The following is a 24,058-nucleotide window of genomic DNA, read 5'->3' on the forward strand; positions in this document are numbered from 1 at the left end:
AAAATGGCCCCTCTGTTGTAAGAGCCTATAAATCAGATTAAATATTCCTAGTCTAGTATCCTACAAAACAATAAAACAAAGATTGAGCAAGACATACAGAGTAAATCACTAGTGTTATCATTAGCATTGTCAATATTCAATTCATGAAATGTGGCCTTTTGTGACTTTATAGAAGAGAAAAAAATATACAAAATTCCTTTTCTCTTGTGGAATGGACTCAAGATTCTGAACAGATACAAGCTATTGTGTTGTTGACTGTAAACAGTATGCTTACTTGCACAGCATGGCAATTTAGAGTAAGGATTGATGTTCGAGTTTTTCTGAGCTATTTAAACTAGATAAACATGTATAAATGAAAAGTCAATTCAATCAGATTCATTTCCTTTGGGAGAATAAGTAAGCACCACCACCACCACCATCACCACAAACCTTTTTCTCACTGGAACCATACACAAAACTGGAAACAATGACATAACTTTTAGATATAATCCTATAACCTTTAGTTAATATTGATGTTGGCTTGCAGGTACTATATTTTAAATGGAACCATTTATTTCCTGATCTTTAAATAGACTACTGAATTTGAATGCTAGCTTAGATAAATGTAACACCTGTTGAAAACTGATGCGAAAACTGTTAACATCAGTTAAAAAAAAAAACTAACAAAAATCACCTACAGAAAACACTAATCAGGACGCTTAGGTGTAGGATATCCCAGCCCACCGAAATAAGATGCTGGAATCAACTTAACTAGAGTCACTTTGTAAGGACAGTACCTCACACTGGTCCTGGGGTGGATCATTATTCTGAAGATTAGAAGATTATTATTCTGAATTGTATGTACTTAGTGCAAATTCTGGATAATGGTCCTAGGATATCCCTTGGAATCATCATTTGCTTAATTCTCCTAAAAGACGTGACTATTAGAGGCTAGTTAGCTGGTGCCGTATTCTAATAGAAGGACAGCATAGTATATTCCTCTCAACAGTAAATTCTCAGGACTCTGTCTACATTCACCCCGCATGTATGTATGTGGCCAAGTTATTTTTAAAAATCAGGGAACTCTGGACCAAAACCTCCTAAATAAGATGGGTCTTTCTACAAATGAATAGCTTAATAAGTGCGGGGGAGGGGGGGAGTGTTGAGAATAGTTTTGAAATTTAATGCAGTAGCTGTCAATCTAAAATTCATTCAAAATTATCCTTCAGAGACCATATTAAAGAGAAGGGCCGACTCAAATATAAATGAGGTATGAAAGAAACAGGAAAGTGTGCAATGTAAAGTAGTTTAAATATTAAGGCATGTTATATGTAAAACATGAAATGTTTGAAAGTCTAAAATTCTGCACTTTGACCCATGATCCAAATGTTCTCTAAATCCTGAGCTTCTTTGTTTAATGTATCTAATAATAATAGTAACTAGCATTTATTCAGTACACACTAATGTGACAGGGATGAGGCTGGGCCCGTTATGTAAACATAATCTCATTTAATCCTCATAACACTTCTGCAAAGTAACTATTGTCTGGATTGAACAGAAAGAGAATAATGAGGTTCAAACTGTAATGACAAGTCAAAAGAAGCAGCAAAGTGGGGATTCATTCACAAAGGTCTGACTTCACAACCTGTGTATTTTCTATAGTCCCACTAGGCTCTCTACAAAGCTAGAGTCAATCCTCAGTCCCCTTTTCCTGGTTCCACGTCGGCACATTTGCATACTCGCTAACATGTATTTGTAAACCCCAAATCAGCGCTCATAGCGCATTCATGGTCATCCATGGACATGAGCGGAGCAGTGAAAGCTTCGAGTCACTGATGCACAGATGTACCCCTTCCCCACTGAGGTCAAGTGAGGCCCCACCCGCCCTCGTGGTTCTGCTCTAGTGATGTAAACAAGCGACCTCCTCTTTGTGGTTTATGCAGTGTCACGGTGTTCACACTTCCCTGGGATCTGTTGGTGACTCACTGCTGTAAACTCCCCCAGGCCGAGTGCTGCCCCCCAGGCCGAGCTGCCCCCCAGACTGAGCTACCCCCAGGCCAAGCTGCCCCCCAGGCCGAGCTACCCCCCAGGCCCAGAGCTGCCATGCTATCTAGTGTCCCCAAGAGCAAGGAGGCTGTGTGTGCCTCATGGAAGAAATGAGTGCATTAGAGGAACTGTTCAGGCGTGAGTTAGTGACAGGGCTGCTGGCTGTGAGGTCAATGTGAATGAATCAACAATATCTATTTAAAAAGGTTTTAAAACATAAAACTACATAAACAAGGTTATGTGCTGATCACCTGATGAAAATGTCGCGATCACAGGCGCACAGGTACCTAACCCTGGTTTGTCCTTAGGAGCAACGGTTCAGCATTTGCTAACTCAGGGTCCGCAGCCACTTTACAGAAGAGAACTATGGCGAATCATGAAAAAGTCAATCAAGAACTTTCCCCCCCAAAAAACGTTTGCATTGACATTTCAGTAAAAGAGTCTCTTGTCATTTCCCTCAAAGACCATTATTATATTTTGCGCTGATTGGCTTAAGAAAAAGAAACCCTTTGTTGTTCCGTTCGATGCGTCACAGCTACATGTGTTTGACTTTGCTCAGAAAACGAATGTCTTAAAAGTACTCTGGCTTTCCAATGTGAAAGTCTTAAGGAGTTAAGTTTCATTTCTTATTACTAGATATCACAGGTACGATTTAAAGATGACTGGAGAGATTATGATTTTTCAAACTGGATTGTCGGAAATAATATGGACAGTATGAACAGCAGCAACCAAAAACTCAGCATAGGAATTTAAAAATATCAGCACAAATTGGAACTCTTACCTTTCTTGCCCAAGTCAGATATTTTATTGAAAAAAAAAATTACAGTACTTGAAAATCCAAACAAGGACAATTCAGGGTTGCATGAAAGAAAACCTGAAAAAGCCCATTGTCTTCAGTAAAATTTTGAATACAAAAAACATAGACCAGGCAAAGCATTCATGGCCTAATGCACTAGTTCCATGATAAACACACATATATAGTATATCTCCATCAAGTGAAACTTAATCACCTTTTTACAATTTAGAGAAGGAAGGCAGCTTTTACTATGGTGAGGCCATGTATCATCAATACCATGAAGCTAGCCTATCAGTTGTAATAGCTTCTATAAAATACCACAGTGAGATTGCAATAAGCCTAGAAAATGGGCTACAAATCCCAGCTATGCTCAAGCAAGCAGTGAACCAAAAATAAAAATAGGTAAAACTGAACCAAGAACTAGATAGCATTCAAATAGATTCATGATTGGTAAGGCAAAGTTCATAGGCCAAGGTTTTAAAGTGACTTATTCAGATCCAAGACAGTCATTACACAAAATAAAAGCATTTATGTAATTCAGAAACACAAGAAAAAAACATGAATTTTTGCTGCAAAGGACATAGCACAAAAAAACTTACGTACAATTACCAAACACCACATTATTGTACCACTAAAATATCACTTTAAATATGCAAATGTAAAGAGACTCAAGTTGAACTGTATCATGTTTAATCTCTCCAGTTTAGACAAGCAATCTAAAAGACATCACACATTCCTGCTTGCTCCCTTTGCTGAAATCTTTCAGACTTGGGTAACTTTAGGTAAAGGAAATGTCAACTTTAAGTTACTTTTCCAATCATCATATGTAAGTTAGCCATTAAATGCTGAATTAACAATCCATATAATAATATAAAAATACATGTATTAAATCACAGTTTTCATCAATTATCAGAACTTACTAAAAATGTGAATCATTTTAATATACCCATTTTGAAGAACTCAAATGGCCTGAACGTAGTAGAGTGTCTAAATTATCCTATCAATAGAAATGTTACATTTCCCCTCTGCTCGGTGAAAATGAGCTCATGCAAGTATGTCTGACACTCACAGTGACATACATGCGCTGTCATTCTCAGGATGTGCAAGCAGCTCTCACTTTTAAACATGACAATATGATTCAGGCATACAGTTTTGTTGAAATATCAGCTTTCACATGATTTCAATAAGCTCTAAGCCAAAACGATCATTTTGATTGGTTCCAGGCATCAGACAAAGCACATAATAAAAAGGTAATAGTAAACGATCCTATTAGCACAGGCTAGTTATCCTTGTGGCTAGTTTAAAACTAGGATGATTTTTGCAGTACAATGAAAACTACAGTATAAAATACAATGAGTTGGCAATACAGAGCAGATTATCCAAGTCGAAAGCAGACTTAAACAAAATACAAGCTCTAGCAAAAATTATCAACCTTACCTACTACTCATCTTAGCCCTTGTTAAAAATACCCTGAGTAAAATGCAAATATTTTACTGCTGGTCCTATGTGATTTCTCTAAAAATGAACCGTAAGTGTTAATGCATTGCGTTCTTTTATTTACAACAGTCAGATAATGTAAAAATTAGTACTTAACCAGTCACAATATAAACATTAAGGAATACTAATGTGATATCTGGACGTTTTTTAATTTTCTTAGCTTTTGTTAGCAGTTTGGCAAAGCAAGTGATACATAAATGGTTTCAATGTAAAAAAAAATCATAAAAGAGAAAAATATATAAAATGTACAGTAGTTTCTACCCACCCTGGGCCAACCTAGTTCCCTAGAAAGCTTCCCCTACCAGGTTCATTTCTGACTAAAGGAAGAGTACCAGTCCTCCAGCAAAACCAGCCCCATCTTTTCATCAAAGAGGCTCTCACTTCAGTGATATTCCTCCAGGGGAAGAGGACAGGAGCCAGGTTCCCTCGAATGTCATTCCCCAGATGTTCAAAACGTAACTAATTTATTAGCATTAGAAGATTTGGTTTATAGGGGAATCTCACTGGTCCAGTTTGTAGCCTACAAAAAAATGGATTATTTTTAAGTATAACATTAGAATATAAATAAAGGATGAGGATGTGGCTTTTTATTCCACTGAAATGGATACATTTCCAAACATGACAAAAATTAAAGAAAAAAGCATGCCTACCATTGAAGTTGGGGTCCCTCCAGATTTTTTAATATTCTTGGAAGGCATCCCATGAAGGCGACTGAGTCTAGCTTGGAAGCCTGGAAAATCAAAGTACTCAGTTTAGGAGAGTCTATGATTATTGGAGCATAGAAAAAGATCCTCTCATTTACAGGGTTCAAAAAGTAAGTTGGAGGGGGGATACATCTTGAACAGTGGTAAGGAAAAGGCAAAACTCACACTTAGCACATCTGAAGCGATGCCAGGTAGGTTCTAATGTGGTCCACACATGACTACTGACTATTTAAGCATCAGGATATTTATCCAGAGCTTTTGTTTCCCTTTCTATCATTTCCACATTTTCACGATGGGCCTTGCAGAAAAAGCAAGTCCACCGTCCTAATAATCTGAAAGCATGTGTAGTTGCGGATTTAGTGGTCAACGTGTTTCTTACAGCATCTTGTGCTTAGATTCTTTCATTTCCATTTTCGCTTCCCCTCTGTCAGTAATTCCTAGACTGACTACAATTGCACCCACCAGCGAGGAAGCGCTACTGACCTCTTCTTCCAGGATGAGACATAAGGGGGAAAGAACCAGTTAAGATACTTTCAAAGACAGGATCGGGCACATTTTTGTCTAGCTCGGCGGGGTCTTCCTTTTCCCACCAGGGCACGATGCCACTGACGCCGCACGCCCCGCCGGACTCCTTTTCGTAAAACCAGTCGCTCTGCTCATCATCACCTGTGCAAAGACAGGAAATCCCCCCAAAGATTCAGCTTCTTCATCCAAATGAACAGGGGTGACAGGTTTAGGTTAAACAAATACAAGACAGCAGTTAAATTTGAGCTTTGGAGAGATGATTAATTTTTAATGTAAATATATAGTACTTGCATGGAATGTTTAGTGTAAGTATTTTGACATAACTTATTATTTATCTAAAATTTAAATTTAACTGGGGGATCCTGCAATCATAAATACAGTCTATAAAAAAAACAAAAAAAACTTTTATTTTACCCCACAGCTTCACTTGAGAAATGTTTTTGAATACTGTAACAAGAACTGCCATCAACAAAAACATATAAAATGTTATGTTTTAGAACCAAGGTAAAAATGTGAAAAATAATAATAAACTGGTTAATCCTTTGGCAAAAACTGTAGGGAAATCCATTTAAGTTACTACCTTTTCCACATTAAGGAAAAATAAGCCTTAATCTCCTGCGGGGAATTTAAAAGTATAAAACTGTTGAATTTGTTCTTTGCAGCTGATAATGGTATCTATTAGCTTAATTTCATGATTTGTATGGAGGGTAAAAGGGGAAACAATCATGAACAGATGTGACTAAATTAAATTAATCTGATTAAGTTCATTAAGAAATAGTTGTGAAAAAGTTGATTTTAAATGAAAAGTGACAATAACACAGAGTTTACAAAGAAACTATACTGGACTATAAGTGATTTTTTAAACAACACTATTCACAGTAAAATTCAGTTTGAATCAACAGTATTTTCTTATTTTTTAAAAAAGGACTAATAAAGAGATGTATAGAGAAACAAAAGAAGGCAGACAGCTTTTAAAAATAAGACACAGAGCATTTTGAATATGGTCTGAAATTCTTATTTAAGTTTTCTTCATGATTTTTAGAAAAACTGCTAGTTGGTTTCTAAAAGGGTCATCACAACTGCCACAAACTTTTTCCCTTTAGAAAAAGGTTTCTGATTTCCAAAATCTCTCATTACAAATATTTTTATATGCAAACTGAAAATAACCTTAAGCTTCAACTGGAAATGATTTTATGGGAAACAAATATGGGGGAGTGAAAAATTTAAAGCATTTGGAAAACTAGAGTCACCAAAGTATTTCAGTTGAGGATTTAATAAAAATTAGTTTTCAAAAAGCACAATTCAAAGCACATAAATATTAGTACTTTTACTGAGAGTGATATTGAAATTTCACAGATTAGGTATAAGAAAGGAAGTCCCTTGAAACTGACTACCCAAGATCTTAATTCTAATTAAGACAACATTACTCTAGTAAAATAAGGTTATTTTATTTTTGATGTGATACAAAAGCTTATTCTCACCAGGGAAATCAAATGGCTAAATCTTAAGAACTTGGGCTTTGAAGTCAGACATACCAATTAGAATTCTAGTGTTTTGTAACGTTGGGGAAGTTACTTCAACTCCATTAGCCTAAGTTTCATCATCTTAAAAAAAAAAAAATCTCGTAGGGTGGTTTTAAGAATTAAATAAGAACTTAAAGTAAATTAAATGTAAAAAAAAAAAAAAAAAAAAGCACCCAGCATTGGGAAATATAAGCTCACAAAATGCTAGCATATTATTCTCAGCCTCTCAATGCTTTTCAAAGATTGGTAGGCTTATCCAAATGTTATTTTAAGTTTCTTTTTTCATTTCATTTATTATCAAATTCAACATTTATAATATAACTTTTGATAGAGATATGTACTTCAATGACAATTTAGGTATATTATCAAACCAGTCAAACTCACTCTTAGCCCTGAGGTTCTACCACATTTCAGCAAATTCTCTTTACTTTAAAAAGTCTATGGCCTTTAAAATAGTTATGTACCTATTTAATAGTTATGTACCTACTTATAAATAGTTTATAAGTAAACAAAAAAAATCATTTAATTTACTTTACTGGTATTGCCAAGAGGATGAATAGTCTAACAAAAACAAAAAAAAGCGTGGGGCAGCTATTATGTTGTCCTTTTTTTCATAACATCTTTATTAATAATTTTAAACAATAAATTATGTTTTTCCCTTAGAGCTTATTGCTCTCCTCTAAAGATCGTTGAGAAATGAACATAAAATTTATGATTAAGTATTTGCATGTATGCCTCCTATCCACTTCTTAAGGTTTTCATATTTCCTTACAGGACAGGTAGTTTCATAATAATTCCAAATAATTCAAAGACGGAAAGGATCTAAGTTGTAAAAACATTATTGTTTAATGGTTTACATACAATATTGAATTCATGAAAATCGTCTAATTACTTACAAACTGGATAGGATGAGTAAATGTCACAGCTGAATAAAAATGACAAATGACTTGCAAATCCAACTCTATAAATGCTTAAACAGAATTAAAGACATTTGGGATCAGGTGGAGAATGAGAACCAGTCTTGTGAGCTTGCTAAAAGAGACAAAATTGAAAAGACTGAGGTATGTAAAGCGTTCTCAAGGAAGATAATCCTTCCTTAATATTCTTAGCTCCACATACTAGCTCTTGGAGATGATCAGTTCCTTTAGGTTGTGAAATACGGGATCTGTTCGTAGCACGTAAGAGAATTAATTAAACTGCAGCCCACTAAGCCGTGTGTGTTAGGTAAATGGATTGCAGTCATCAGCTCGTGGGACAACTAGTATATAAGCACAACTTTAAAATGAAGACGGTTTTCCAAACAGAGGAAAAATATGACGTTGCAGTACCTTGTCTTCCCTCATCATTGGTAAACAAGCCAGCATCGGTGCTGCTAAGACTGCTGGAATCACTGTGATAAGGGGAAAGAACAAACAAACAAAAAAAAACAGATCAAAAGAACAATTGATCTCTCAGTTGTAAAATTTTAAAGAGACAAGACAGCTCAGAGATGGAACTTAAGCCTGACAAAGATCTGAAAGAAAAGAAGATGACTTTTTTTTAATCACACTGCAAATATCCCGGTTCCATTAACTACAGAGCATATTATTTTTGGCACATAAAACCACAGGAATCTAATGGGACCCTGACAGTAAGCCAGATGTGACTGCAACGAGGTGCTGACACAATTGATGCATTTTATTATCTGCTTTCATCCAATGCTCAGTGCTCCTTTCTTATGCCCTGCAATTCAGCTGGAGCTGGGAACACCGCTGCTCAATAAAATGGGAAAAGTCTCAATCACAGGCAGCCTAAGCCTTTCTTCAGCACGAAGTACAAGGGCCGGGTATGAAATTACTTTTTCATAAACACGTTTGCCGATATTCTGGAAAAAGATATTACTTAGGAATTTACAACAACTCTGTGACTTGGCAAGGAAGAAATAAGTTGACAATGGTAACAATCCAAATTAAATCCAAGTAAATGTCCCTCTGGGCAAAAAAAAGAGTATCACCAACATGAAGGAGGGAATATGCAAAAATAATAGTTTCTCATGACTTCCATAGAAGTTTGAGAGTCTGACACAGTCAAAATTGACATAGGAATGAAAACAAATAGATACTCGATGGACATGAATAAATTGTCAATATTAGTTCTAACAGAAGCAATGCTTATGTGATAATATAGTTATTAATAGTTAAAAAAAACACAAGAACAAGGCCATATGATAAAAGGTTTAGTCTCTAAAAAAAAATGAATGATGCTCTTTAAAACTTCTCATGTATTCTCTTTTTACTGTAATTCTTAATTTTACCTATCAGAAAATTGTCTTAGGTGATTTTTTTTTAATACTTAACATGCAGAACTCGGTAACCTAATTTTTTTTAAAAAGCCTCCTAATCTGTTTAACAGTATTTAAATTAAGAATTTAGGATTAAAATTATACATGGGATCTAAAACCGTATACATTTTCTGAATATAAAAATATCTGGTTTTGATTTTTAAAAAATAAATATAAACAAAGTACAAGAATTTAAGTGACACCTTGTCCTAAGGGACTCTAAATTAGTACCTTTCCCTTTAACTTTCTTCAAATTAAGAGAATGTATGAAGCTTCCTACACTGCACAATGTTAATAAAAGAAAATGACATTTTCTAAGAGCAGATTTTCTTATTTACAAATATATACGCTTGTCCATGTATAGAGATATTAGAGTATTGAGAACACTTTTGGAAACTTTATCTTTTTGCTATTTAGCTGTCCAAACTAGTATTGTTATTGCTTTTTTGTTTTTGTTTTTTCTTTCTCTTCTGGACTACGTAGTGTTTTGCTGTCTGCCCTCATCAACACAACTCTAATAAAGGGTCTTACCATACCTACCGCATGTCACAATTCTCTTTTTAAAACCCTTGAAGCAAAATATAAATATAGTAAAAATATAACATTCAGAATTCCTCAATTTTAGAAAGATATGTTCAAAAATGCCTAAGAGGAGTCTGGGGTAGCACTCCATAATACAACACATTAATATACAGAAGGTGCCAAAAAAAATGTATATACATTTTAAGATAGGAAAAAAACTATATTAAAATTATGCTGATAGTAACCACTTTGAGCACCTCTTTCAATTGCAGAAGTCAAACGTGACTTGTATTTATCTTTTGTTATCGATATATATTATTACAATGTTAATACAGTTTTTTCCTTTCTTAAAATGTGTATACTTTTTTTGGCACCTTCTGTATTTTTTCAATTAAATGAATGAATATTCACATTAAATACAGGTCCAGTTAGGTCTGGCAACAAATAAATTAATTTCCACAGCTTTCAGAATTCAGATTTGCAGATTAATGATTGTGAACCTATCTATCTATCTATCTATCGATCGATCGTACAATGGTCCTCTAATCTCTTAATTCAGATTTACCTTCTCTAATATATTTTATATACAACCAGGTTCATCTTTCCAAAATATAACTTGTTGACTAAAAACATGATATCCTTGGATGGGATCCTAGAACAGAAAAAGAACATTAAATAAAAACAAAAGAACTTGTGATCAAGTATTGACTTTTGTTAATATTGTGTCAACATTGGCTCATTAATTCTGACAAATGAACCATAGTAACGCAGGATATTAACAGCAGGGGACGCTGGCTGTGTGATGCACGGGAGCAGGATATGTTGTAGAACTCGGCACCGTCTCGGCCACTTTTCCATGACTCTAAATAGTTTCCTATTAAAAATCTAAAATGATTTTGCCACACTTGTTGGATTAAATTTAGATTTCAAGGCTCTCTGTGGGTTAGAGCCTAAATTAAATTCTTCCCCCATCTCTGGTCCTGTTTTTGTAATGTTTTCTCCTCCTTTCTCATCTCTCTCTGTCTGCTCACTCTTCTGAAAGATATAAGGAAATCAGAGGTCCTTCTCTAAGACCAACTCTTCGTCCTTTACCATGCTGTCCTACTTTCAGACATTTTTACATGTGTTTTAAATAACGTTTCCTATTGACATTTCACCTTGTTGACATCTAGCTAGATGCTCCAAGCATATCATGTATAATAGTTGTGAAGGTGTTCCGTAGGTCAGAACGAGAACTTAAATACAAGCAAGACTTTTCATTTTGAGCATCTGATAGCCTTTAGGGCTTACGTGCAAGGACACACCTTCCCACTTTTTTTTAGTATGACTTTTATAGCACAGTATTTGGAGGAGATAGTCCATGAATGCTAATTGAATTAATGTATGTACACAGTTCCCAAAGTCCTGCCCCAATCTGTTCATTTCCTCTATATTTTGTTCCTCAAACCTGGGCATCATCTGAGAGTCCTCCTTTTCATTCATCCTCCCAAATACAGTCAGTAAATCTCCCATTGACTCCAGCTCTTAAAACTGCTCTCCTATATATATATTTTTTCTATTATCACTGCCACAATTCACCCACCACAGACCAGTGAAAGGTGAACAGAATACCTCTGTCAGGATCCCGTTGGTCATCTTAATAGCATGTACATCTAATTGATAACATGTAAATCTAACTTAGTTTCTTCACTCACTTCCCACTCCTTAGATGATGAAATGCAAACTATTTACAATCCCTTTAAGACTTGCTTATTTACTGTGATAGCCTCAACCCTCACTTTCTGCTCTCGTAATAATGAGGTACATACGCGTTCCCCAATACACTACGCATGCTTCACAATCCATGCCTCTGCACGCGCTGCTCCCTCCACCTAGCAACGCCACCTCCCTCTGTCCTTGTCACTCCTCTAATAGCCAAATGGGCTTCGTGCTGCTTAAAATCACCACTCCTTCAGTAAAGTTTCCCTCCCCAGTACCTTCCACTCAGCACATTTCATTTTCAGTTTTGGCTTGTCTGCTAGTCCAGATTATGAGGCTGCAGAGAACAGGGCCTGCGTGATTATTCGTCTGGGTACCCGGAGTGAATAGTAAACAGCAGTTACTCGAGGTCTGTTCAATCACGCACAGAGTCAGGTAGTTCCATTCTTATTTATAAATCAGTTTCAAGGGAATATGTAGCTTTTCATGCAGGAAAGCTTTGGAAGTAGACTCAGAAAACTTATACATGTTGGGAAAATACCTCAGGTATGTAACAATCTTCCCACAGAAGGAATATGCACCTAACTCTCAAGTGACAAGAAAACCCAGTTACAGAGCTAAGTTTAAAAGAAGAGGGGAAAAAACTCGTTTTAAATTTATTCAAGAGTAAAAACATCCTCTTTGAAATTTTGTACCTGGGCTGTTGAACGCTAGGTAGCCTAATCATATCTTTCTTAGGTATTCAAATACATTTTACAAGGAAAAGAAATGAAGAGCGTTTCATCTCATTTCTCTGCCAGGGCAGATGGCTGTCCATAAAAGGCAGACGTCAAGGAGGGGAGGGGTTTGCACAATTAATCCAGAAGCAGGTAGTCTGTGACTAATCCAGAACTGACTGTGGATTTATCTCCACAGCTCCCCTCCCTCCCAAGCAAGTGAGCAATAATTAAGCTGATCGGCCCAATACTACCATACAAATTATTCCCATTGTGGTATAAAAATGACAACTGTCTTGGAAGAAAAGTAGATACCATAAACTTTTCAAAGCCATCCTGAAACACTTTTTAAAGTAAGTTTTACTGCTTTAGAAAAAATTGCATAAATAGCCAGTTATCTCTAATAAAAGGTCCATTCTATGAAATTTTACCAGATCCTACTCATATCTGTAATCATATGATCATATTTACACACAAAAGAATCATATAATCATATTAATCCATAGTTCACAACCACCATGATTAAGATGCCAATCCTACAAATTAAAAATCAAATACTCCTTCCCAGACCATTTTAAGTGTTTTTTCCCACATCATAGTTCTGCATTTGATTTTAAAGACACACCTAAAATGATGAACAGTGTCAGCATTTTCTCATCTCCTGCAAGTGGCCTTAGTTCTGTATAAAACGAACATGGTCACTTACCTTTTGATGCTGGTAAAATAGTACTTATCACTGTGGTGTACCTGCTTTCCAGGTAGGGATAGGTTAGACTAACTGCCAAAATCATTTGTCTAGTGACAAGATCAGGTGTTTCTAGACTGTAAACTGGGTTTCACAATTCATAAAGGATTGGAATTCCTAGCAAAGTACAGACTAAAAATATCAAGCCACACACGTTAAAGTGGTGTCAACTTTTGATTCTCAGTAATCAGAATATACTGATAAATTGTGAAACTAAAAAAAGCCAAAGACTAAAACTCTATAATTAAACAAACAAATAATTATAAGTCCAATTCTAAGAGTTACAGATGTGCTGTTATTCAAATGCACATCCTTCCCCATTGAAACGCTATTTCCTTTTCTCTTTGTAGCTGAAAATTAAGTCATTATAACACAATCAAAAGACTTTGTGTAAATCAAGTAAGCAATTTTCCTTTGAGCTAAACATCATAAATTATAAGAAAATATAACCATGGTTAAACAGTAATATCGCCGCCCTTATTAGAATCTAGAATTATTTTAAAATAGAATGAAAATGCACAACACATTCAACCACAAACACTGTAGACACATATCTTTATACTGAGGAAAGAGAAAAGTCACCTTTCGCTCATGAGCTCATCGGAGATTTTTTGCTCTTCATACTCCATTTTGTCCTTATTGGTCTGGCTTATTTCCTCACTTTCTAAAACTACTCCTTCATCTTGGATTTTGGGTCCTTGTCTAATGATTTTCAATTTCCTTTTCTTGACTTTGCTCTTGGTGAACTCCTGATAGTGGTAAACTCGATCACTGTCCATGTCCTGGTCTCTACAACCTTCAGGGGGCTGGGTCATCGTCCGTTTGCTGGAGATGTCCTGCGGAAGGTCGACCGCCATGCGTTTCACCTTCCTCCTCCTGCGCAGAGTCCGGTTCCCGAGGCTGTCCATGGCAAAATCGGACTCATGCCACAGAGGGCGTTTCCCACGCACGTTGTTATTTAAGTTAGACGTCGGCCTGCGCTTGGCCACGAGCATTTGGTCATCAGAGTCACTGTGATCCTTTTTGTTATTATTGTGGTTCTCTCTATAGTCCTTGCTCGGTTCTTCTAAACTCGAATCAGAGCCCTCACTTAAGCAGTGACCGGTCTCCCATGGGTGGTGAACATTGTATGACCTCCGCTTTCTTCCTCTCCTTTTCCTTGCCTGGCGTTTCAGAGGGCAAGATATGCTTCGAGAATGGTCTCCCGTTTCAGCAAATCCACCTCGAGCTTGCTCTGAGCTCTCCTCCAACGCTGAGACAAGATCATGAACCAGTTCCTCCATGGTTCGACTGAAATGCCTACATTTTTAAAGAAAGAAAAAAAATTACAGAAACTAGGCAGTATTTAACTGTATTAACCCAGCTTATTACTGCAGACAATTCACACTAAATCTGGCTAAAATTAAGAGTTATTACAAAGAAATGTCAAAAAGCTATTTTAATTTTCCTATCTAAGATACCAGTTTTAAATATTCTGACTCACTTTAAGCTCTTTTCTTGTATAAGTTCTTTTATTAAACATACAAATTACTTCAAGATACCGTGAGCATAATATTAGCAATGAAAGGTCTCAGTAATTTTATATTTTGACTGTGTAATTATGGGAAAGTTATTTCCGCTTAAAAACTGTTCTGCAGTCTACTCCTGTATGTTTCCTAGATCAGATAAAGAGAGAACTTCTCAACCCTCCCCCCACCCCTTTTCTAAGGAGGAAGCTCCCAGTCCTCTCTCTACTCACCAGATGACCTACCAGTCACGGCCATTATATGCCCGGGAGACGGGCAGACTGACAGGCACTTTCCAGATTTGTAAAGGTCATAAACAATCATTTCTCAAACTGAGTTCTAGCAGCACTTAGGGCTCAAAATATTCTAATTATAGAGGACTATATGCTTCTAGGGTCTGGAGCAGGGGTAGGCACACTTTTCTGTAAAGGGCCAAATAGTAAACAGTTTAGGCTCTGTCATGACTACTCAACTTTCACCATCCTAAGGTGAAAACGCTCATAAGCAATACATAAATGAATAGGTAAGGCTGTGTCCTAATTAGATTTATAAAGCCAAGCGATGGGGGGCATAGTTTGCTGACCCCTGCTTTCCATATTTCTATAGCCTATATTTACAGATGTTTTCTTCTAAGTTCCCTATAACTTTTAACTCTGTCTTTTCATTTTAATGATTTCCTGAAAACATACATACATTGTGACTTAACTGGCTTTACCACTTATCAGAGGATGCACATGTTAACAGCTTCTATACCTTGAGAACTTACTATGTGCCAGGCCCAGGATTCTAAGTGTTCCATATGCCTTACCTCATTTCATTCTCATATAAAGCTAGGAGGTGGTAGAGGAAATACACAGAGAGTAAGGGCAGCCTGCCCAGTGTGGCACTTGGAGGAAGTGGTAGAAACAGGATTTGAACTCACGCGCTCTGGTTCCAGAGCCTGAATGTCCCTATCTATAGCCAAAATCAGCTACACGATTCCAGTATCCAGTCTCTATTTTGTTTATGATTGATTTAACAGCAGGTGGTACAATTCTGACTACACTGATTTCTCCATTACCTATTACGTTAATAACTGCCTTTCTCTTGCCCCTTTATTGCATTCAATATTTTGTTCTTTTCCTTTAATGCTGTTTCTCTGGAGATATGTAGTCTGAAAGAACTGTTATCTTTAAATATAATATTGCACCTTGAAAAAATTTACTGGAAGCCAGTTTAACAGGTGTTGCAATAAAGATTCTTTGTCATCAAGAAGACTCAATATCACCTGGTTCTAGAATAACTTGCTTTTTGAAGATACAGTTTTCTTATTAATGGGTGAATTACTAGTTCTAAATATTAATTTAATTAACCCAATGCATGAATATATTCTCCAACTAAAATTGCAGGTTATTTTGGAAGTTACAATTTAGTGCCTTCGCTTCAAAGACACAATTTGGTCCTCATATTAGAAAAAGTTAGCAAATCAGATTCAATCCATTAAAATCTGATACTCTTCATTTAGTTTCATTAAAAAAAATATTGCTAAAAATATAAAAAAATATTGCTGTAACTACTACCGTTTAACAAAGTATAATCAATAACACTAAGAATGAAAGCAAAATTTCTTTATAACATTAAAATTGTCAGCCTTATTCAGTTTTATATTGTTTTTCAAGACAAAACATATTTTAAAAAAATATTTCAACTAGAAGAATCCTATTATACAGTGTCACTCAAACACGAATTAACTAAAAAATTACTTTAAAAAAGTTTTTAAAACCCTATAAAAATACAGAAAAAAAATACACTTAAGAAAAGTGCCATTCAGAATTCAAATCACTTTTCCCCCTTCAGTTTCAACTAATCAGACTCCCGCAAATCAATTCCAGCCAAAACCTGTTAGTGAGCCAATAACATAATATTACTGTCAGTCAAGCTGCTTCACTTACATGGTTCAGGCAAATCTGGTATCACAGGCTTCACAGAAACAGTCATTACAGGAGACCACCACATGATCAACAGTTCATTTGTCTCCTTTGCTTTCAGTTATATTGAAGACACCACTCTACTGCAACACTTCATCCTAAAGATATTTTCTTAAATAAGGCCTTTGCCATTAGAGGAATTATATAACTGTTCTGTACAAAAATCTGTTTATTAAACCACCTCCATGGTTTTAAAGTCTGTAAATTATAAAATTCAGCGAATTACCACTTCGCAGATTGATAAAACAATTTCTCTTCATTTGGAAATGAAATCTTTTGGAAACAGTTTGTATTGGGTATAATGTCTAAGATAGTACAAATATATAGAATAAAGTTATAGTCTCACTAGCCATCTAAAGCTGGATTTGTAAAGGGAAACGATTTGAGTAGATAAGTATTTTGAGTCTTTTGGTGGTATTGGATTATGCTGAATAAGATAAGATGTATGCTCAATCCCAAATTTCATGTATCAGTTTTAGGTAAAAATTTTTGGCCAAAGGTCAAGTTCGTTTCTCCCCCTGTAGGCAATATTAAACATCTAGTGAAATGAGAGACTTGCTCTCTTCTTGGCTTCCTTTAATACTTAGGTTTTCCTAAAAAATGTATGTTTGAGAGTGAGGAAGATCAATACACGCAGAAAATCTGGCACAAAGTTCAGGGTTTTCTTTCAAATATCTCTGATTCAAGGAAGAATCAGGAAGCTGCCTTAGTGCCAACTTACAGCGCGTATGTCGCACGGGACTGGCAGTTGACTGTGGAACGAGGAGCTCCCAAAGTCAACGATACATAGGCAGGCACAGCTGCAGCTGAATCCCAAGAGAGCCCAGAAAACAGACCCTCCTCCCATCCCCCGTAACCAACAGCCAACCATTTGGGTGGTGACTGCTACTTCCTGAAGTCTCTATTAGCAAGAACTACTATTCCTAAGAGGGAAAAATACAGCATGTATAGAAAAATTAGGCAATAATTTCCTTGCCTGGATACAGATAAAAAATAGCTACATAAGAAGAGAATAGACGTGTGTCTACTGCATAAACCCAACAAGTTCATTAAAAAACAAGTCTTCCAGATATAGCTAAATGGTAATGGACTACAGCTATCAAATATCTAGTTAGGGAAAAAAAGGCCAAATACTCTTTATCACCTAGTAAATGGTAAAATTCTCATCTTCATCTCTGTAAAACAGATTATTTATTCTACAAAGTTAAGTAACTTTAGGAGTGGAGTGCTCAAAGCAGGTTACCTGTTGCTAAATACAACTGCTCAACTGGCTTTCAAAAATTTAAGGGAAGAAATGACCATTTATGCATTACTTTATGAATAAAAATTCAATGTGTACAAAAACAGTACACTAACATAGTACATAGTCAAGAACTATGCAGATGAATGTATGACCGCTCACAAACTTAAGCAGAAAATTGTCTTGGAATTACGTGCCTCGGTACTCACAGTAACTTTTATTTAAGACAGGAAAGGTTGGTTGGTTCTAAAAGGATACAGGAAACAGCCAAACAGTATATTAAAATTAATGAATAGTGTAGACCATGGCAATGACTGACTGACTAAACGTGCAAATGGTGAGCCTTAAGGATGACACATCAAGGACTAAATTTTGTGACTAATTTAACAAAATGTGATCCGTTAGAATTATATTAAGATTTCTGCTACTCATAGGAATGTATAAGTTTGGTAATATTATTTGTCAAAATAAGTCTTTATTTTAGTCTAATAACTTATTAATAGACTGTGTCTTCATTTCTCCTCTTATATATTTGGGGGGAGGTCATCTTAGGAATTTAAGAATAACCCTAACATTGAATGTCAACACTTGAGCTAGTTTAGAAACTCTGTGACCTATTTAAACCATTAATCAGAAGTAACCTTTTCTCTCCTTTTTGAGAAAGGTAGCGTGGGCTTGGGGGAACCTGTTATTCTGAAACATGTAATGATTAATTATAACTTTACACTAACACTGGGCAATAAATATAGAATATAAAAGTTCTCTAGGGAAAAAAAAAGGCTTGGAGGAAACTGTACAGAACATGAGCGTTAAGAGTCAAACCTATGTATTTGGATGCTATATTCTATGATATTTACTAGCCACAGGGCCTTGAACAAATTACTCATCTTCTGATTGGTTATGCATCATAAAAACTGGTATCATTTCTACCTTGAAGGGGGTTCTAGGAGGATGAGAGTGGGTCTTTAATGTGTGAGAGCAGTTTTTACAACTTGCAACAGAGGCGGTAGATAGAGGTTATCTACAAGTAAGAGAAACTGGTCACTGAAATATCAAATCAGTCTGCTTTTATAATATAGTATAACCATATTATAAATACTGAGGGCTTCATAATAAAATCAAAGGCACTTAACTTCTCTGGGGTTTTGAACCATTCTGAATGTTGGGAAGAGTGGAGACAATAGACATTTGCAAAACTCCTGCATGCAATTTCAAGAAATTTAGGAATTCCTTAAAAGCTCTCTTAAAGATCTTAAAAATAAATAAATAAAAGATAAAAAATCCCAAGTTAAGAAAAAAAATTAATGTTGTGTATCTGACCTACTCTTAATAATATATGGAGATATAAGAAAAAGTATTAAAGAAAATCATCCTACCATGTTAAATAGTCACACAGTTCTTCACCACGCCAAAAAAAACTCATTTCCCACAAAGGAAGCACTCAATTGGAGGTGCTACTGGCAGTTGCTAGTTTGTCACTTTTGTCACCACAGGAACATTCTGAAAGCTTGTTTTCCTCCTTACCCTAGCAACTTGGTGATAAACAAACCAAAAGTGGCTTTAAAGGAAAAAAGTCTAACTCTACTTTCCAAATAGTGCTCTAAGGAGGAAACAGACTCACTTGTTTTGTAAATTTGAAGAACATACTTTTGATTTTTGTTACTTCATTTAATGACTTCAAGAGTCATTCACAACTTCTTTCCTTATACGCTAATGGCTTTCAAAATATAAACTATTGACTAAAAAACTGCCTAAGTGAAATAATATCAAAGTCTAAAACAAACCAACAAAAAATAGAATCTAATTCATTCCAATCCCTGTCAACATGCATATATGTATCTATATCTCTATCTGCATCTGCTCAAGCTTCTAGTATATAAGAAATGAGTCTCATTCAGTGCTTATAAATGCTAACTCCTCAATATGTATTAAATATCTAATTTATTCTGAATAGAACAGCCATGAGAATGAAGACAACTGAATATTAATTAAAAGTACCTAGCATGATGCTTGACACATCACAGATTTAAAAAATCTGTTGGATAAACAAACTCATGAATGACTAAATAAAGGAACAAATAACAAAAGAAAAATATGGCGACTAAAAATTGAGACAATCCAGTATTCAAAATTTGTGTTACATTAACAAGTTAGATACCCTAAGTTTTTAGTTAAGTAAATGTGCCGTTAAGGGCATATTATCAAGGATGGTTTAAAGGTCTCCAGCCTGCCGTAAATAAGGATGCCAAGAAGTTATACCAAGATTAATGAGTTATTTGCCCAAAATCATGCTGGTCATTGCTTTGGTTCCTAATTGTTGAAACAAAAACTTGACTCAAACAAACATGACAGTATGAAATTGAGTTCAAGACAACAACAACAAAAAGCAGTTATTAAAAAAAATGCAGTTTCATTATGCAGTTTTTCCTTAAAAAAAAACAAAAAAAACAAAACCCAAAATACCAAATAGGAATGAAACTATAGAAACAAAGGTCCAGAATCAACAGTTTATTTTTAATGTTCTTTTAAAAGCAAAGCCACATAAAGTTAAATAAATAGACATTATAGTTCAGTATGTCAGTAATGAGCCAGTATTTTCATTATCAAGGGCTTAATTTTCTAAATTTGTTTAGTTCTACCTTTAAATAACCCCAGAAGTTGACATTACATATAAATTATTAATGTAAAAAGTAATAAAGAATAGTGTATCTAAATTCTGAATTTGATTTGTCTACCAAATGAAATCAAATTTTGAAAGGTTAACATTAGATGTACCAAGATAGATATATTTTGATCCCTAATTTCAAAAATGTATGTGAGTGATGAGGCAAGAAGTGATAGATGCTCTCAGTTACTATATTTTTTTAGAAAAACATAATATGAATCACAAGATTAACTTAAACAAAAAATATATTCATTTCCTAACACATACAAAAAAAAAATCACAGGGTCTTTATTTAATTGTACAATTTTTTCTTCCTTAGGCTTCTTAACTATAAAATATCAGTCATACTATTCAACAAATTGTTAAAACATCTACATTTACCCATCTGGTGCCTAAAAATTGAAAAACGAATCACGACACTGTTGAAAAAGTTGTAGTCAAGATGGGAGTTACATACATCAGGAATTCCAAGTTGGTTAACAATTCCAGGCATGTGCTTTCCAGTTTATATACTGAGATTACGGTACAGTGGTCAGACATCAGAGGCAGTACACCAGGGCAGTAAGAATTTTTGTAAAATATTCTGGAATCATGCTGCAAATATGACACTTGATCAAGTTATTGAAACTAAATTTGCCCCTTTCACCATCTCTAAAATGCAAAAAAAAAAAAAAAAAAAAAAGGTAGAATCTACCTCAAAAGATTTAAATACAATGATATACATGTCTGTAAAGCGCAGCATACACTGGGCTGGAACATATATGCATAGTGTACATGTCTCATGAATGAATGAAAAAAAATCCCATTACGAAATTCTGAATGAGGATGGTTGCGCCCATAAACTAGAAACTAAAAGTTCCTGTTGTCCGGAACACATTCATTCTGCCAAATCAGGCATGCTTTTAAGAATTTTTTTTTTTTTCAAAAACACGGATTAAGTGCTAAGCGCTGTGTTATATGAGTCCTCTGGTGCCTTAAAAAAGGACGAGTTGTGTACTGCTAAATATAAACAGACAACTGAAGGTGGTAGCTCTCTGTGCAATAACGCGGTACCTAACCAGGATTTAGGTAAAAAGTGGGAAAGGAAGGAGTTGAAAGAATCACATTTTTGAATTAAATACCCACCTATCCTAAAAACCAGTATCCCCACAGCAAGAGCAGGCCAACCTACGGAGCACAGTTTGAAGCCCTCCCTTATCGAGATCTTGAATGGTGAAACCCTAAGACAGCTACCTGGGGTGACGGAAAGGCCTTAGACCTTGTTTGGTGTGTTGGTTACCTGGTATACACAATTGCCAAAACTAAGAAACTTAGAAATATGTTTTATTTTATACTAATTATATCACAATTTTTTTAAAAAAAGTGCTCTCTGCTTTTCTAAATGGAAAAGGTGAGAATTTCAAAGAAGCATAATCCAATCTATATTCATTATAAAATGAATGACAGGATGATCTGATCGCATTCACAACATGTAGAGAAGATAGTCTTTTAACTTTCCAGAAATTGGTGATGCAAAATAAACGGGGATCATAGGCTACTAAATTCCCCTTGTTCTCATTTGCTGCAGAATCTAGGGACGGAGACACCTTTTCCAGCCACATGTCACCTGTTGCACACTTTATGTTTGAGAATTAACTGTCAGTGGAAGAATCTGCGTGTTTCACTGCTTGTCTTGTGTGTGCTTGGAGGAACAGAGCTGGGGAGGAAAATAGGACAGGCATGAGAGTTTTCAACTAGCATCCATCACCCAGCTTCTGGCTTTTAGGACTCAAATGTGCGTGGCAATCATGGACAAGTCACTTCGGTATTCTGTGCCTGTGATCACCTGCTATCACAGGATGCTCATAAGGATACACTGAAAGCACTGAATACGTGAAAGCACTTTGAAAAGTCAAAGCAGCATATTATTCTAAAGTGGCACTGATGCTGTGACACCACAGCCATAGTGAAACCCCAAACTTAATCCTGGCATTTACAGGTTCTCAGGAAACACCCGTGCATACCTCATTTGAACTAGAATGAAAGGGACAGAAACAGGTAGGTTACTCCCACTCAAAAAAAAAAAAAAAGAGGGTGGCGAGTGAGGTCGCTTCCACTACCAAACTTCCAGAACTCAAGATTTCTGGGGTTTTGATCTTCCAAGACACTGGGTAGAATCTAGTCAATTTTAAAGAGAGAAGCGCGGGGACAAGGCCTGGATGCAGATACAATCCTTCCTGTCCCTAGTCTTGGTCAACAGTCCCGAAGCCATGAATTGCTCTTGGCAGCTCCCAGAAAGCTTTCCTCCTAAAGCCCCCTGCAGGGTGAAGGCGAGCGCCACCTGCAAGCACGGGCTTGTCTTCCTTCCCACAGCCTCTGCACACCCCTCACCGCCTTCCTCGCACTGCGTCCGTCCCGGGCACGAGGGGAGCGAGCAGGGCCTAAGCGTCTTCAGGTCGTGCGTCCCAGCGCCCTCCCGCCCCCCGGCCGTTCCAGGTGCGGCGGCCTCCGGCCCTCGCCCCGCGTCCTGCGCTCCCGTCCCCAGGGCCGCCAGCCTCACCAGCTGTTCCCGGCGGCTGGAGCTCCGATCGGTGGGCGCCCGGCGGCCCCGAACATTAACGACACCCAGGGGCCCGGCCTCGAGGCTCAGGCCCGAGAACAGCCTCCAACTACCAGGGTCCTAACGACTTCCAAGGGGCAGTTCAGCATTTTGAGCGGAGCTTCCGGAAGCAGACGGGAGGCGGAAACCGGATGCCCGGAGCAACCATTCGTTCTCTCCCCGCCGCAGCCCGCTGCTTTCCTCGCCTAGCGAGCCTCCTGTTTTTACTCCCAGAAAACACAGAGGCAAAGAAAGATAACAGCGTCCTGCTCAAAAATGTATTAATTCTTCTCTCTAATATCCCAGAAACTGGAACAAGGTGGAAAAGAAAGTGGAGGAAACGAACAGTGGAACCCTCCCCCCCCCAACTAGCGTGATGGTTTAGCTCGGTTGCCTTGGAGACCGAGAGTAACACCAGTGGGAAAGCAGGCTCTGAGACAGGCGATGGCCACGTTAGCCCGGCTGCAAGCTCGGTCCACGATGATAGGACAGCAGTACTACTTTAGGAACAGGTAGGTCATCACCTGGGAGGAGGGCACGCAAAGAGCTGGCTTGACGTTAGCCAGTCTTCTATGAACAAATTCAATAAGGACCTGCCCTCCCCCCCCCAACTTCCCCTCTTAATTTGTTGGCTGCAAATATAATCACAAGTTTAAAAGTTGCATTACCATACAGGGGAATTACAGATGCAGGGGGCCCATAGATATCAATTGGAGATGATTGAAGTAAAAGCCCAGCACAGATAAAATTGTAAAATGAAGTGTTTTTCTTTGACATTACCTCGCTGCGAGTTCATGAAACTTATGTCCTGGCTTATGGAAAGTTGAATAGCTCAATTGGGGTCACCTGGGCTCCCCTATCTGGGTGAGCTAGTGTGGCCCCCATCTACCTAGGAATTTGTGTCTCCATTATTTCACTGAACTTAACTGTTCTGTGACTCACTTGTGCCCCTAAAGTGACAGTGTGTAAACCATCTGGATAATGAGTATCAGTACATTAATTAATAGAAGAGGGCCAAGGAAGATACTAGCA

The 24,058-nt window shown here is 36.7% G+C and overlaps 2 protein-coding genes across 6 annotated transcripts in view; one reads left to right on the forward strand and one right to left on the reverse strand.

The window, feature by feature from the left end:
* The window catches only part of GPATCH2 (G-patch domain containing 2), a 139,476-nt gene extending 116,302 nt beyond the window's left edge, over positions 1-23,174 (reverse strand). For 2 of the 4 annotated variants that reach the window (XM_019639633.1, XM_019639635.1), the window contains exons 1-5: positions 22,988-23,156; positions 13,654-14,370; positions 8,399-8,460; positions 5,506-5,688; positions 4,969-5,048 (exon numbers count right to left, since the gene is read on the reverse strand). In XM_019639633.1, the coding sequence (XP_019495178.1) occupies positions 4,969-5,048; positions 5,506-5,688; positions 8,399-8,460; positions 13,654-14,370; positions 22,988-23,043 (1,098 nt within the window). In that variant the 5' untranslated portion in view covers positions 23,044-23,156. Of the gene's footprint in view, positions 1-2,802; positions 4,839-4,968; positions 5,049-5,505; positions 5,689-8,398; positions 8,461-13,653; positions 14,371-16,507; positions 16,600-22,987 lie in introns of those variants that run through there. The other 2 variants (XM_019639636.1, XM_019639634.1) reach the window with 2 other exon arrangements.
* A 282-nt stretch (positions 23,175-23,456) lies between these two features.
* Positions 23,457-24,058, forward strand: part of SPATA17 (spermatogenesis associated 17) — a 120,745-nt gene continuing 120,143 nt past the window's right edge. For both annotated transcript variants that reach the window (XM_019639601.1, XM_019639602.1), the window contains exon 1: positions 23,457-23,538. In XM_019639601.1, the coding sequence (XP_019495146.1) occupies positions 23,471-23,538 (68 nt within the window). In that variant the 5' untranslated portion in view covers positions 23,457-23,470. The remainder of the gene's footprint in view (positions 23,539-24,058) is intronic.

The sequence above is a fragment of the Hipposideros armiger genome, unplaced genomic scaffold (genome assembly GCF_001890085.2).
Source record: "Hipposideros armiger isolate ML-2016 unplaced genomic scaffold, ASM189008v1 scaffold_45, whole genome shotgun sequence".
NCBI classification, from domain to species: Eukaryota; Metazoa; Chordata; class Mammalia; order Chiroptera; family Hipposideridae; genus Hipposideros; species Hipposideros armiger.